At 46.2% G+C, this 14289-nt stretch overlaps 1 protein-coding gene across 2 annotated transcripts in view; it reads left to right on the forward strand.

Moving 5' to 3' along the window:
• Positions 1-14289, forward strand: part of mnat1 (MNAT1 component of CDK activating kinase) — a 48158-nt gene that overhangs the window by 16814 nt on the left and 17055 nt on the right. For both annotated transcript variants that reach the window (XR_016091533.1, XM_088924943.1), the window contains one exon: positions 11640-11761. Coding sequence is in view for 1 of the 2 variants with exons in the window: in XM_088924943.1 (XP_088781069.1) it covers positions 11640-11761 (122 nt within the window). In the remaining variant the exon portion in view is untranslated. The remainder of the gene's footprint in view (positions 1-11639; positions 11762-14289) is intronic.

Genomic DNA, 14289 nt, shown 5'->3' on the forward strand with positions numbered 1-14289 from the left:
TGTGCCACTGTGTGCGTACTCTTTTTTTTTAAACTGAAATCCAGAGATTTTAACAGTACGGGACCGGCCTGCTGGCACACGGCTTGGTCAGCCCTGTAGAAGCTCCCTGTGGTGTCCGGACAGGGTAGTGTGGGGGTTTGTAGGAAATATAGAAATCCGACTGCGGTCTTGGCAGACAGCTTGGTGTTCTTCATCACAGTAGGCGTCTCTTGACATTCAATTGTACTGTAGTGTAGAGCTCTGATGTTTAACCGAGCAAGAATGACATGAACTCGCATCGTTTTCCTTAAACGCTTCCTTTGCCAGAGCACCAGGAAGAGATCTTATGGGGGACTAGGGTACCTGTTTCTAAGTCTTTAAGAACTGAACGCTGGGATGTAAATGCACGGCCCTTCTGTGCTACGGCAGGAAGGCATGGAAGCCGGCGGCCCAGAATGCTGAGCGTCGGCGCCTGAAAGCAGGAAGGACGGGTCCGTCGGGCCCCGGGGTCCCGCTCGTAATCTGCACGTCGGCAACCGCCCCCCACAGAGGGAGGTTGAAAAGAGCTGCCCTTCTCTTCTTGAAAGGAATGCAAGCTGGCTGTTGTTAAGGGCTTCCAGGTCAGGGAGGCGTGTTCCTGTTTTAGACATCGTCACGGAACGGATCCCTCCAGTATATTTGACCTACTGGACAGGAAGGTGTGTACGGTGGTGGAATTGTCCGTTGTGGAATTGCCAGATCTGCCTTGAGCTCTCCTCATGACAGACGCACAGTTAAAACCTGTCATTTTTTTCCCCGAATCTTTTTCGCCGTGTCTGTGCGGTGATGTGTCTTCTGTCCTTTAGATTTTGTTTCCCCAGTTGAGTACTTTCGTTACACCGTTCCCTTCGCGTGCTGCTGTTCTACTGTTCTAGCAGCAGCTGCTCAGTGTGCGTGGTTCCAGATAGCTGATGTAATGTTGGCTGTGAACACAGGCCGGGCTTTTTTGGGCCTCTTTGTCCCCGAGACCGACGGGAAGCCTTGACCAAAAACTGCACGGTGTCCGGAACATATCACAGGTGTGCGAGGATTAAACCGTAATCCCTGGAAATGAGTCGGGTCCTGCCTGAGGAAATTGATCCTAAATAATCTTCCGCTTTGTACCAGTGCAACAGACATGTACGCACAGTTTTGCAGCTTTGAAGGAAGGAATCCCTAAGCAGGCTAGATTGGCCGAATGGCCTTCTCTTGTTTGTAACTGTTCTTATATTCTCAATGTGGTGGATTAGTGCATTTTATCTGTAATTAGTAAATATAAAGACACACTAGGCTGTATCACCTTTTAAAGGTCTTACGGCTACACACTTCCAGAATATTAGCCCTGTCTCCATCTTAGTTTGCTTGGCCACTTTCTGTTTCAAACATTATTTGGAATCTTGTACAAACACGCTCCCGGGTTTGTCTCCGAATGCGAAGCAGAAAGGGTCCGAGGATGTTGCATATCGCTCCTGACAGGAGGAATTACAGAAGCCTTCCTGTTATGGAGTGTGAAAGAGCCATGTGGTTTACAACTCAAGTTCAAAGGGACATTTTTGGCATTTTCATCCGCTGTTCGAAAAAGGGACCAGTAAACAAGGAGACTGCTTACTGGGTGAGATGGGTGCTGGTGGAGGCACCTGTGACAGCGTATCTTGTAAAGCTTCTTCCCAGATTCCCGGATCTGGCTGTGGAGGGCTTAGCGCCCAGCCTGCTGTGCCTGAACAGATCTGACCTCTGAAGTATCTGACCACCTTTGTCCAGGATTTCATCCCCCGGCCTAAATAAAACATTCTTTTGTGGATCGCGGGCATCTCGGTGCTGTTCCAGGGTTTCCATATGAGCGCTTTGTAAAAAGCAGCTGACATGCCACACGTTCTGGGCAAGTACATCAAACGAGAGGAAAAGATTTGTCCAGAAAAAAATACGTTCGGAAATGAGTTCCCTCTAGCTGTAGGTGCCGGCTGATGACGTCTGGCATTGTCAGAGAGATTTGATCAGCAAGCTTCTCCAGTGTGGTCATGAGGGTCTTTCTGAATACCTGTAGCTGAACCTTTTGGTTAGACTCGCAGCATGACATGCATGGCAACTTTAAGCATGTGGCAGTAACATCAGTATAAGGAGCTGCAGAATAATCCTCTATAGGCTCAGCACCTTAAAACCTGTCCGCCTGTGTCTAATGAGGATAATCAGGAAAATTTTGGGTGATTATAGTAGCATGTAAGTGTTCAAACTAGATTTTATTAGAAATCCAGATGGCAACCTTTCCCTGACAGCCAGTGCGGGTGTCTGTGTTATTTTTAGCTCCCAATTGTAGTGTAAGCAGTCTCCCTCTTACGATCCAACCCATCATTCCCAACTGCTTCCCATTCCACAGGATGGGAACGAATTGTCTGAAAGAGCGTTGCGGCGGGCAGGAAGGCTGTGGAAGATGGGAGGCTGTATGTACACTGGCCACAGGTGGAGAGACAACAGGCTGTGTTGGAGTGCAGTTTCCCTTCCTGGTGCTACACCGAGGCTGAGCAGTGTGTCTAGTAAGGGGAGGGGAGACTGCTTACCCAACAGGTTCAGCTAGTCTGATGGGATCTAGCCCAGAATAAAGTGCATGACTGCCTCTGTGGAGGTCGCCCTGGAGGTCAGCGGAGCCAGAGTGCTCTTTGGGCTTGAGCTGACTTGCAGCAGCAGCGATGAGAGCAGAGACGGCTCTTTCAGCTGGGATCTCTCATTGAAGTGCTTGCAAGCAGAGGTCTTTGCTTTAGGAGCTGGTCAGTTAAACTCTGTGGATCTGACAGGGTTATATGGTGCTCAGTCTGCACATGGTTTGTCAGAATATAATACTTTGTGCTGAAAGATGAAAATGTGTAGGGCAATCCAGTGTGAATAGTATTATCTGAAATCTTATTAAACTAAGTCTGTTTCGTTGAAAGTCACAGACACCATCTTGGGCATTTTGCGATAATTTTGATAACTTTTGAGAAAACCTCACTTTTGTTTTTAATCTGCGGGTTGATATTTTTCATATCCAGGTGACAGGTGACAGTCTGGTATTTTAACTTTGCTGATATCTAAGCTGTGTTGAAATGCGGTGTTCTGTATGCCTTCTGAGGAATGGCCGTATCTGTGTTCCCGATCCGAGTTTGGTTTGAGATAAACAGCACATCACTCATCCCGGTTTAATCTGCGACGCAAGTGGCTTGGACCTGCGAAGAAGTTCTGGTGTGGCTGTGAGCGAGACAGGAATCCAGCAGAAGACAGATGAGCAAATCGCTTCATTTCACCGATACTGTTTTCGTCTATTGATTGGTTGTTGGATGATTGATTTGAAAAACGCGCTTGTGCTGATCTCCCCGTTGATAGGAGTCCTCTCAATCTCAGTGGGTGTCCAGGGGAGGAGGTTCATCCCAATATAACATTAATCATCACTTAGCCCTCCGTGTTAGTAATAAAGTGTGTTGGTTATCTAGTGCTGTGTATGGCAGCCATGCTTTCTTGTTGCTCTCGAGTCTCCCGCAGCTCTCCTTGTGGGTTCCCTCTCTTTGCCAGCCCCTCCAGGTCAGGCAGGTCTCTAACGGAGAAGGGCTGAACTTTGACATTTTTCGGCTCCAGTTGGCTGCGTAGTCTAGAGAGGCTGCTGGCTGGTGGCGGAGAGACGAGGGGGTTTGGAGGTGCGCGGGGCCGTGTGCAGCCGCTCAGTGAGTGGGGCCAGCGTGGGGGTGGGGAGGACAGGATTGGCGGACGTGGTGGTGGTGGTGCTGGAGGGGGAGGGAGGGTGACAGGTTCTGCTGATTGGCACCAGCAAGTGTGAGCTCACTTGTGCGCCCTCTCTGCCAGCCCTGCTTCTCCACACCCCCGTGAAACAACAGCGCAGGGGATCGTCAGCTTCCTGGGCTTTGGCAAGCAGAGCAGCTGCAGACCAACCCCAGACTTCCAGGACGACTATATTTAACATGGAAAGCGTTTGTGTTTTGTGGAGGGGGGGGGGGGGGAGTTTGTCCTTTTACATTTGCTGCTGTGCCTCAAATTGTAAAAAGCCATTTGTCTGGGCCGAGACAGATCCATAGAACAGCTTGTTTTCACTCTTCGTCTCTATGTCAATAATGTACAGTAGATCCTATGTGCTAAAGGATTAAAGGCAAAACAAGTTAGATTTACAGTAGAGCGAGCATGACAGCAAATATTAATACAGTAGCAGGAATAGCAAATGCATTGAAGGATTATGACAGAGCATGGCGTACGCTCATGTAAAGAAAACAAGAGCTCGCTTAACAGGTGGCACTTTGAGACACTGAAAACTGACCAGAGAAAGTGATGTTCTGCTTCATGTTTTGCACAGCAATTGACAGGTCAACAACACCCACGAGTGAGTGCAGGTGTGCGATGGTGGGACTTTGTGATGTATGCCGTCCGCGCGGGGTGAGGGGGAGTCTGGCCAGACACTGCCCCCTGGCATGGTCAGCACTCCTGAGTGTACACCTGTCTTTAACGTCCCCTTCAGAACAATATACAGGTGCTCCCTGTTGCAACGCACTCCTATATGGTCCGTTTGCACTTCAAAAAGTGATAATTATTACAGTCCTGTAATTATTCAAAATTGCACTCTTATAGTCTTATTACTGTACAGCACTTTAATAATGGAATTGTACTCTAGCACCGTTATCGTACAGGGCTTTTTCATGTATTTCATGACGTGTCAGGAATGTATTTCAGACGTGACTGAAAGGGTAATATTGCGGCGTGTTCCAGACGTTATTCCAGACAATGCACGCCAGGCAATGAGGAACAAGATTGAGGCCGCATGTAGCTTTTTACATAAAGTCATATTTACATCCGTCAGTCAGAGATTTTTTTTTTTAGCCCCGGACTGAAAAGGAAAAAAAAAAAGAATTAATCCCAGTGTTAGCCTCAAAGTTACAGTGACCCTGTTCACACATTTTTTAATAAAGATATAACAAATACATAACCCCACTCCTTTTTCTAGTGTATATGGATCATTTTTAAAGACCATACAAATGACCATGCCAGTCGGAGTTCTTACAATATCTATGCTAGCCACACTTTTTACATAAGACCAGTTTCTGCAAATCCAACCAGCCAAGTCCAACCAAGTGTAATGTAATTCTGTGCAACCTTGTAAGATTTGTTTCTCTGCACTTACACCAGCCAGCAAAAGTCTGTGAGTATGAAAACAATCTGGGAATCGGCATTTAGACGGAGCAGTTTGGGGCTCAGCATAGCAATCACCCCAGACATGTTGGAGAGGATAATAATCACCTTTTCCCCCCAAAGCATTCCATTCAAAGACAAGCCCAAATCATGTGTAGGTAGGTACAGTACATTACCAAGTGCACCATGGGTATATCTGTGATGTAAAGGGTCTGGAGCAGTCTCCATCCAGAGCCAGAGATATGGCTTTTGGGTATATCATGTAGCTTGGCTGGGGTGCCAGGTGTTTTGGAGATCGGAAAATATTTTTCCAGTCTGGAGTATCCTGCAACCTATCCAGTTCTCAATCCCCTATAAAGATCACTAGGAGGGCACTGGCATTAGGTGGGAGAAACATGTCATGCACAGATGAGACAAGACTCTTTGTAGGGACTACTTGAAACAAGTACAGTAGATACGCCAGCGTGTGAGAGGATAGGTCAGTCGCAAGTCGGAAGCAGGCAGTGGGCAGAACATGAGAAAGAAAATAAGAAAAAAATAGATCCTGAAATGTGCACAGGCAGTTGTCTTCAAAGATGCCACCTAGAAAATAAGCATTTCTCTGTACACCTGCACATCTGAACATTGTGTCCAAAATGGTTTTTGGTGAAAGGAACTAACCAGATTTCTAGGAGAAAACGTATTTATTTTCTGGGAGGTCTATGTATTTGTTAATATACAGTACATTATATTACATCTGGTATTCTGTGCTGGGTTATGCAGGGGTGAGTTAATGAAGTGTGCTAATCAGGGCCTTTTTGTCATTGTCACGTATTGAAAGTAAAATCAGATTGGAAATTTGACACAAAACGTAGGTCAAGCGGGTTTTTCTTCTTTTAAAACTTGTTTCTGTGCTTCTCCAAATGGAAAATTTGCACATAGAGGAAAGTTTTTTTTTTTGGGGGGGGTGATTTTGCAATTGAAATATTTCAGATGTCTCCTGTGGGAACTAGTAGGGCTTTAATCGCATTGAGGAATCTGAATTCTCTAAGACTTACTGTAAGTGCAGTGTGAAGCAGTACTGTTGAGGGGAGTTAAAGCCCAGCTGTCCTTGTGGAGCCTAACTGAGGTGCACAATAAGGACGTGCAGGGCTTGTATTGGCTGTATTGCTTACAGTGCGAAAATGGAACATTCCAGAGAGCAAACTGTGCTGTACCAGCAATAGGCCGTGAAGGAGACAGCTGAGAGTCACTCGGCCTGACAGTACGATGTCCCTCAGTGGGCCTGCTCAGTGTGTGAAGGTCCAGTGTACAGGTGCATTCAGACAAACTTCTCCTTGGGCAGCACAAAAGCAATAAAATACTGTGTGCTAAGCAAGGAAAAAAAATCATATTCAGACGAATATACTTCAGGCAAACAGAACACTTGTGTAAGGTGAATGAAAGGTATTGCTTTATTAATGTAATGATTTGCAATTTCCCTCATGGGATCAATAAAGTATCTATCTATTTAAAAAAAATCAAACATCAAAAATAAATCAGAGCACTGTATAAATGGTGAATAGATTTCATTGCAATTAAATTGAGCTTTCACTGCCTTTTGAAATTTCATAAGAACTTATCATAATGATCTTTTAATCTTTGGAAACAGTTCTTATCAGTAGTATGTACACTCATATATAGTTTATTACAATAAACTAGTCCAGTTTCCAGATGATACCAAACCAGGAAGATTAGCAGTCTAGAAGCAGCAGATGAAATGAAGACAATTACAAGACAAGTGCAGTGGTTTGCATGCACATAGCAAAAACACTAACACGGAGATAGAAGAGGCAGCTTATGAAAACAAATTGCCATCATTCAGACGATATTCACATTCTTCAAGATGTGAAGCAATTAAACATGCAGACAAAATGCTGCGACTGGGATCTCTGGTTCAGAGCTCACACCAGCCTGATCGCTCTTCCACCAGCCCTGTGCTCTTTGGCTGTAGTCCCACCTTCGCCGTCCTGTTTGTGAATTATTTTTATTTTCTTCAGCGTTTTTAGTTCACCCATCTGCCGGCCTCCTTGGGTGTGCAGTTCATCTCTCAGCCTTTGTCTAACTTTGGCCCCGCTGTAGAGGGGCTCCAAAACCTTGCTAGACCACTAGCAAGTGGAGGAAAAATATGAAACTGACTGATAGTTTGATACCTGTTCAGTTGGGAAATGCCGGGTTGCCCCAGTTCGGGGAGACAGTGCGGTCGCTCTCACAGTCCTCCCCCTCCCCCATCCCCCTGCCTCAGTTCCTGGTTATACTGTAGTTGTGTCAGGAACTTGTCGCAGCAAAACTCAAACCAGTTTCTTTGTTGCTCTGCGAGATTTTTATCGTGTGCCATTGTCTCAGTCTTCTGGCTGACACTGCAGCTCTCTCTGGTACGTGAAGATTTCTCACTGGCTGGGAAAAGAGCGGTTCGTCTGCTAAATATATTTCATTCGCCATTGTCTGTGGTCCCATCAGCTGGTGAACGCCAGGGTGTGGATGCTCAGAATATTGAACTTTCTTTTTTATTTGCAATTAATATTTTATTGCAAATAGTAAATTAACAGAACATTAAAAGCACATTTAAATTCTTCTGCTTACTGGTAGTCTATATGAAATAGCTACACAGTATTATAGCTATGATTTCAGTTTTTATGTGTGGTAATACAAAGAACACATATCTCCCCACACATTTAGTTGTTTCTTAACCTGTCTTGTACTATGAAGGGCTGTTCTGGCTAGTCGTCTCAAAGTTCTGCTAACCAGCTGCCTGTTAACTGCTGGATTAGAGTCTGTATTCAGCACCAGCAGTGTAGTATAGGACATCATCTGTGTGAGCGTGCTGTTTGTGGATGATTTAGCAATAATGTCTGAGATGATCTGTTGTTGTGCATCATGCCTGGGACCAACCAAGCACTATTTATATCCAGCTCAGCTTGTGGCCTCAAATGTTTATTGCTTTTGCAAAACTATTTGAAAATGTTTCAACAATACAGAGCGGTTTGCCATTGTTCTTAAGTAGTTCCTAACAATGGCAGTGTGGTGGATTTTGGCACAGGTTTCAATGCTAATTGACCAATTGGCCTGCAGCATCCCTCTTATAGCTTTGTGGTGTTCAGTTTTTAGAGAGGAGGGCATTTGGATGATTCTTGTTATGTTTTTGCAATAGTCAGATGTGCGGTTTTCTATTGTGATATTGATTTAGGCCTGGGCTTGGTCATGAGCCTTTTGTGATTCTAATGCAGGGCTGTCCAGTCCTGGTCTCTGAGATCCAGTGAGTCTACAGGAATGTCTTCCAACTCAGCTTCAACAAACCTCCTTCAGTTCATTTTGGCTTAATTGCGCCATTTTAACAACTGTTCCATCTCTCGAGTCAAGGTGCCGGTGCTATAAATAGCCATTGAAAACCTGCAGATGCACTGGTCCCTGAGGACTAGGGTTTATCAATCCTATTTCCTCCCCAGTCTGTGCATCTGTTTTAATGGAGAGAAAAGTATAATCATTTTTAGTGCTCTACTGCTGTGAAAGATTACTGCTGACTGTTTTGAATATGGAGTTATGTGACTGTCTTACATGTAGCGTATTTGGCCAGTAAATGTGCTGACATTTCAATAGCTTTTTGAAATGTCTGTGTGTCAGTTCTCAGCACCTTTTAATTGAAATTTTTAGCTCTATTACAAAAAGTAGAATTAACAATTGGATTTATAGGGTGAATCAACTTTTGAGTTCAGGTCTGTTTTAATTTGAAGATGGTGTTCACTGCTCAGGGATTTCCTAAGGTAAGATATATTAGATACTTAGAGAGCAATAATAATAAATGAATGTAAAAAGCAAACTGTAGGTAAGTATTCTAAAGAAAATATGACATGTGTTTTTCTTTTTAAAAGCAAATTGCCGGATATGTGAAGGTGTGGAAAAACTGTCAAGTGCAGCATTGATCTTTTGCACATTGCAGGATGCAGATTTGAATGAGATGAATTTGAATGAGACATTAAAAGTCTTGGGGCTAGCTGTGGCAGAATTGGGTCAGTGATCTACAGAGTCAGGTGTGGGTCCTCAACAATGCCGTTATCTTCCTGCACAGGCCGACCAGCAGGGGTCACTATAGTGCCGTGCAGAGAATGAGTGGAGCACCATCCTCATCCGTTCTGAGGTTGGGTGGACGGGCCCGTTGAATTTACTGGCGCTCCGAGAAAACACCGTCTAATCAATTGCACAGATAACAGTGGCCATCCCGGACCCCATGATGTCATTAGAAAAATTAAGATTTTCTCCACCAACTCAGAAGACTGTGATTTTGTGTTTCCCGTTTAAATTGTAGTTTTTCTTGCACTTAGGCTTCTCCCCTCTGGGTTTGTCGTGGATAGTTCAGCAGTTTACCTCCCTGACCTCGTGGCGTTTATCAGATTAATTGCAGCGAAGTGATGTAAAGGGTCTTGCCTCCCAGGAGCCAGTGAGTGTGCCAGGCCTCCTGTCAGGGCTGGGGGTCTCTTGTCGCATGAGAGGGGGGGACCAGTACTATCGCAAGGGCTGCTGGAGGGTCAACAGCATCTCTCCGGAGCAGCAGGAAGTGGGATCCTGCTGCACCGTGATCTCGTGGTGTCTTATTGCTGAGACATCTGCTGTGTGCATGTGGTGCAACAGTTTGGCTAAAAATCCCCGTGCTCCTGTTGAGGCAGTGACAGAGCACGTGCGGTGGCGCGCTGATTTTACTGATGAGCTCTGCGTTATTGCTGACAGCGGCTGTGTGCTTGCGTAGCACAGCGGTTGGGCCGGGAGTTTTCAAGGTGACCCTAGCCGACGTAAATGCTGAGCACGTGCAGTAGGAACATCTTTCCTCGCTCCTCTTGTTTGTTTACAGTGGAGATTTACTGTTCTGTTTCCCTCCTTTCTCTCCCTTTTTTTTCTGTTTCGCCTGTCCTCGGTCTCTCCCTGCTGTTTCCTCGTGTTTGCCTCTCCTCTCTGCCTCTCTCTTCCAGTTTCTGCCTCCCTCCTTTTGTTTCCTTTTTTCGTTTCTCTCTCCGTTTCTTTCTCTTCCCGATTCTCTTTGTCTGCTCTTCCTCTCTTCTGTGCAGTGTCAGGGTGTGTTTCCCCGAATGGCATGGTATCCACCTCACAGTCCTGTCTGCACTCAGCCCTTGTCTGCTCACGTGAACCCCCAGTAGTCTCCCTTTACCCCATGCAGTAGCACCTCAAACTAATTCAAACAGCACCTGACCTTTCAGTGTTTTTATTTGGCATTGTGGCATTTCACTTACTGATTTTTGTGCGTCTGTGCTTAAAAATCCATCTAGACCTCTGTAGTCTCCCATTTCGACCCGTTTGCCTCTGGTTTGTTTTGACTCGATTCAATTTTGGATCCTTTGATTGTGGTCCAAACGTTTTCTTGCCTTCTGCTCAGAGCTGTTGCTGCCAACAAAATAGTTCAGTATTGTCTTGAAATTCCCCTTGTCGTGCTGGATCCTGGCTTCCGCTCAAATGTGCAAAACTGAAACTTTACAGAAACAGATGCCGGAGATTTATTTTTTGTTCTTTTACAAGCTTTGCACATAAAATGAAACTTGGTCAGTTTAATTGAGGTGTGTGTGGTTTGGTGTAACTTCAAGAAAAAATAAGTCCTGCATTGCCCAGGGGTAATATGCAAGGACATTGCTTGCTCTCAACTAGCTCTTGTAAGATAATAACAGCATTTGGTGGTTTTGAAGTCCTGAACAGAGAAAACTACAAGGGGACCAGACTCAGGTACTCCAGATCCTTAAAAACGCTGACAAAGCGAACCCAGCAGACTTCCTCACCGTCGACAGGGAAAACCAGGGGAAATAACTGGAAACTAAGTGGGAAGTAATTTAAAACTGAGAACAGGAGGCGCTCATTCCTGCAAAGGGTTGTGGGAGTGTGGAACAAGCTCCTCAGCCATGTTGTTGAAACTGAAACCCTTTTTTAAAAAAGGCCGAATGAGATCCTTAGACCAATTAACTAGTGGCTGGCCTCTGCTTCATAACCTTACTAGACTTTATGAAAGGTGACTGATCTCCCGCAGTCGGGCCATTGTTGTCTTTTGGCTATGAGGCCCTGCAGGTGGCGTTGTGGCTGGCTGTGCTGAGCTGTGTGCTCTGTGCGGCTCCACAATTTATACAGCTTGGTTCTGTCCATCAAAATTAAACAGGCTCTCCCCGAGACTTCACAGTCTCACCTGAAAGCATGAGACACTCGCTTATTGGTTGCATTACTTCTTGCTTGCTCATCAATTTCATTGAGTAGGTTTGTACATCATATAACGTTTGTTGAAATAGCTTAAGATTATTCAGGTTGTTTGGAATGCTGAAACCAGGACATTTTTAGCAAAATGACAGTTTGGTCCCTCAAGCTTTTTCCTCTGCCTTTTTTTTTAAGAAGAAGGTCAGGTCTCTATACAATATATTACACATGGGTCATTTTTAACCAGTGTTGTGTTGTGTTTCCCCCCCCCCCTATCTTTTCAGAGCCAGAAGATCTCCCTCCAGCCTTTGCCACGGATCGAGGAGGTGCTGTACAAATACGAGCCACTGCGCATAGAAACCCAGGGGCCTGAGGTCCCCGAGCTGGAGAGCCTGTGCAGGCTAGGGTAAGGAATCCACAGCCACGCCTGATGCCCGGGACTTTGATTTTCTTTGTAGTGTCTGGGCCCGTGTGCCCCTGCCTTATGAATCAGGGTGCGTGAGATAGAGGTGGATTGAACAGAAACCCAGCTCATTTTGGACAGGCGCTGATGTAACCAGCCGTGCTCCTGTCTCCTCCCGGGCTCAGCTTTGCCCCTCTGCCCCCACGACCCCGCCTCTGACAGGAGCGGGTTACTGCCCTCTTCCTTTGAGGCTGGTTGAACTCACGGCGGCTTGTCCTTCTGTCCCCCCCGAGTAGCTGAGGTTGGTCCTGAAGGGAGAACCTTGGCGCTGGAGCTCATTAAAACAAGATGATTAACCATTCAAGTACATCTGGTGCATGTCAGAGTGATGCATTTGAAAGATGAAAAGAGGGTTGTGGGTTAATAATGGAACAGTCTTTTACATTGGCACAGGGAGAGCAACTTTTCCCCCCCCATAAGTCCAGAATAACACTTTTATTTATTTCAAATTTCTGTCTTCTGTACCATATAGCACACAATAATCCGAAATCTGGATTAGCTTCCAAAATTATAGGAATTTTTTTTTTAGTTTTCACCATTTTTTCTGGTCAGTACATTGAAGGATAAGTCAGAACCACATTTATCTAGACCACGGGTTTCAAACTTCTGGAGATGCTGTAGGGCCTGGTATTTTCTAGTTTTTGTTCTACCTCAGTCTTTAGTTAGATTTAGTTAAGTAATGATATCATTGTCTGCTTGGCTTTAACACTTGTAACCAGGCTCTGAAGACTTATAGATACCAGCACCTTTAATGAAGTAAATGTTTCGAGTAATCGACAGCGGTGACCTTAAGAAAAAAACCCATGTATGCCTAAGAAAATAATAACGTTAATTGTTTATTTGACTGCTCAGGCTGGAGCTAAGCCCAGATGACACCGGGCCCTCCAGTCACAGAGCTTGACACCCCTGATCTGGAGTGTTGTTACTGTTAAGCGGATGAAACAGAAGTTGCTTCCTTTTAACTTCCCTGCTGCCGTCGCTCGGGCCAGGTTTAATAGGTGCGATGCACCCCCCTCCCCTCCTCCACCCCCACTGATGCCAGCTGGCCCACGGCGCACCGGTCATCTCGGAGCGCCGGACCTCCCTGTGGTGGGGTGAGCGCGGATTGCAAGCGCAGTTTGCATGTCTGAGCGAGCGCGGTGTGAGAGGACAGGCGCTCCCCGCCACGCGGTCCGGTCCGGTCCGGTCTGGGGATCCAGGCCCGGCCCGTCTGCTGGGGGCAGGGTGGGGGGGCGGTCTTAACAGTTCGTCTTCCTCCCCACCCCTTGTCTTCCGAGCCATTCCTTCAGCGGTTTGGATGTATTTTTGGAAGCTGCTTCCTCTTTGATCACTGCGCTCCCACTGTGTCAAAAACTGAAATGGTTATCGTGGAGCTGGAATCATCACATAGCAATATCTCAGTTTATGAGGCAGTTGTAAAATTTAATTGCGTCACGCAGCCACAGCCCGGCTCGCCTTCAGAGCTGCAATGTATTGCCATGGAAACTCAACATACCATTTGTTTTTACCAGGTCAATTTTTAGCTCCTCTGGACTTGCCTGAGGCACTCCATTCTGGTTTAGGGAGCCAACAGAATTTCGTGCTTAGGGCCTCGGTGGGGGAGAGTTCAGTTTTACTGAACCAACCGAACTGGTTTGTCCTATAGGGCAGAAATAGAGCAGTAAACAGTTTTATGGACAAAAAAAAATCAAGACCATTTTCACTTGGAGTAACGCCGAAAGCATTGCTCCAGCAGCATTCTTTCCTCAGCCAGGATGAATTGAGAGAGTAAAAAAAGGGAGGAGATTCCAATCGTTTTTATCAGTGCTGAGAGAATTTCTGAGTTTTGTTCATCTGGAATGATAATGAAAGGAAATGGTCTTTACAGGTTGTCTGTGAAATGCTAGTAAGGACAGTGGGATTTGAAAAAAGAAGCTAATGCCTCAATGTGACCAGCCCAAAGTAAAGTGCGTGCAACTTGACCGTCAACAAGACGCCTCTGTGTCTTGAAAGGAATCGGGGCCACTGCTTCGTAAGAGCCTTCGTCTGGGCTGAGGTCTTCAGGGGACTGGTGCTCGAGTGACTGCTGACAGTTGTGCTGTGCGCTGGAGGGGCTCAGCTGGTGGGCCTGGACCGGCCCCTGAATCTTCACAGCCCTCCTCATGTCTCACGAGCCGCCGCGGCGGAGCTCTGTAACGAGGAGCAGGGGCTCGTTAAGCAATGCCAGGCAGCGACTCATCACTTCGAAACCCCCTCTCGGATTGCACCCTGTGCTCAGTGACCTTTATTTCCTTCTTCTTGGCCAGCCTTGAGTTTTGTGAAGCGCGGGCACTTCGCTGTTCAGAAAGAGCGAGTTCGCTCGTGCGTCGGCTCTTGTGGAGGGCCGGCCTGTCTGCTCTAAAGTGAGACGTGCTCAGCTCAGCTCGGACTTCTTTTTGGAAGACCCCACCCCTGCTTCCCCAGCGGTCTTGCGGAGAATGTAACCCCTGTGT

This window comes from Atractosteus spatula, chromosome 9, assembly GCF_055471065.1.
Source record: "Atractosteus spatula isolate fAtrSpa1 chromosome 9, fAtrSpa1.hap1, whole genome shotgun sequence".
Lineage (NCBI taxonomy): Eukaryota > Metazoa > Chordata > Actinopteri > Semionotiformes > Lepisosteidae > Atractosteus > Atractosteus spatula.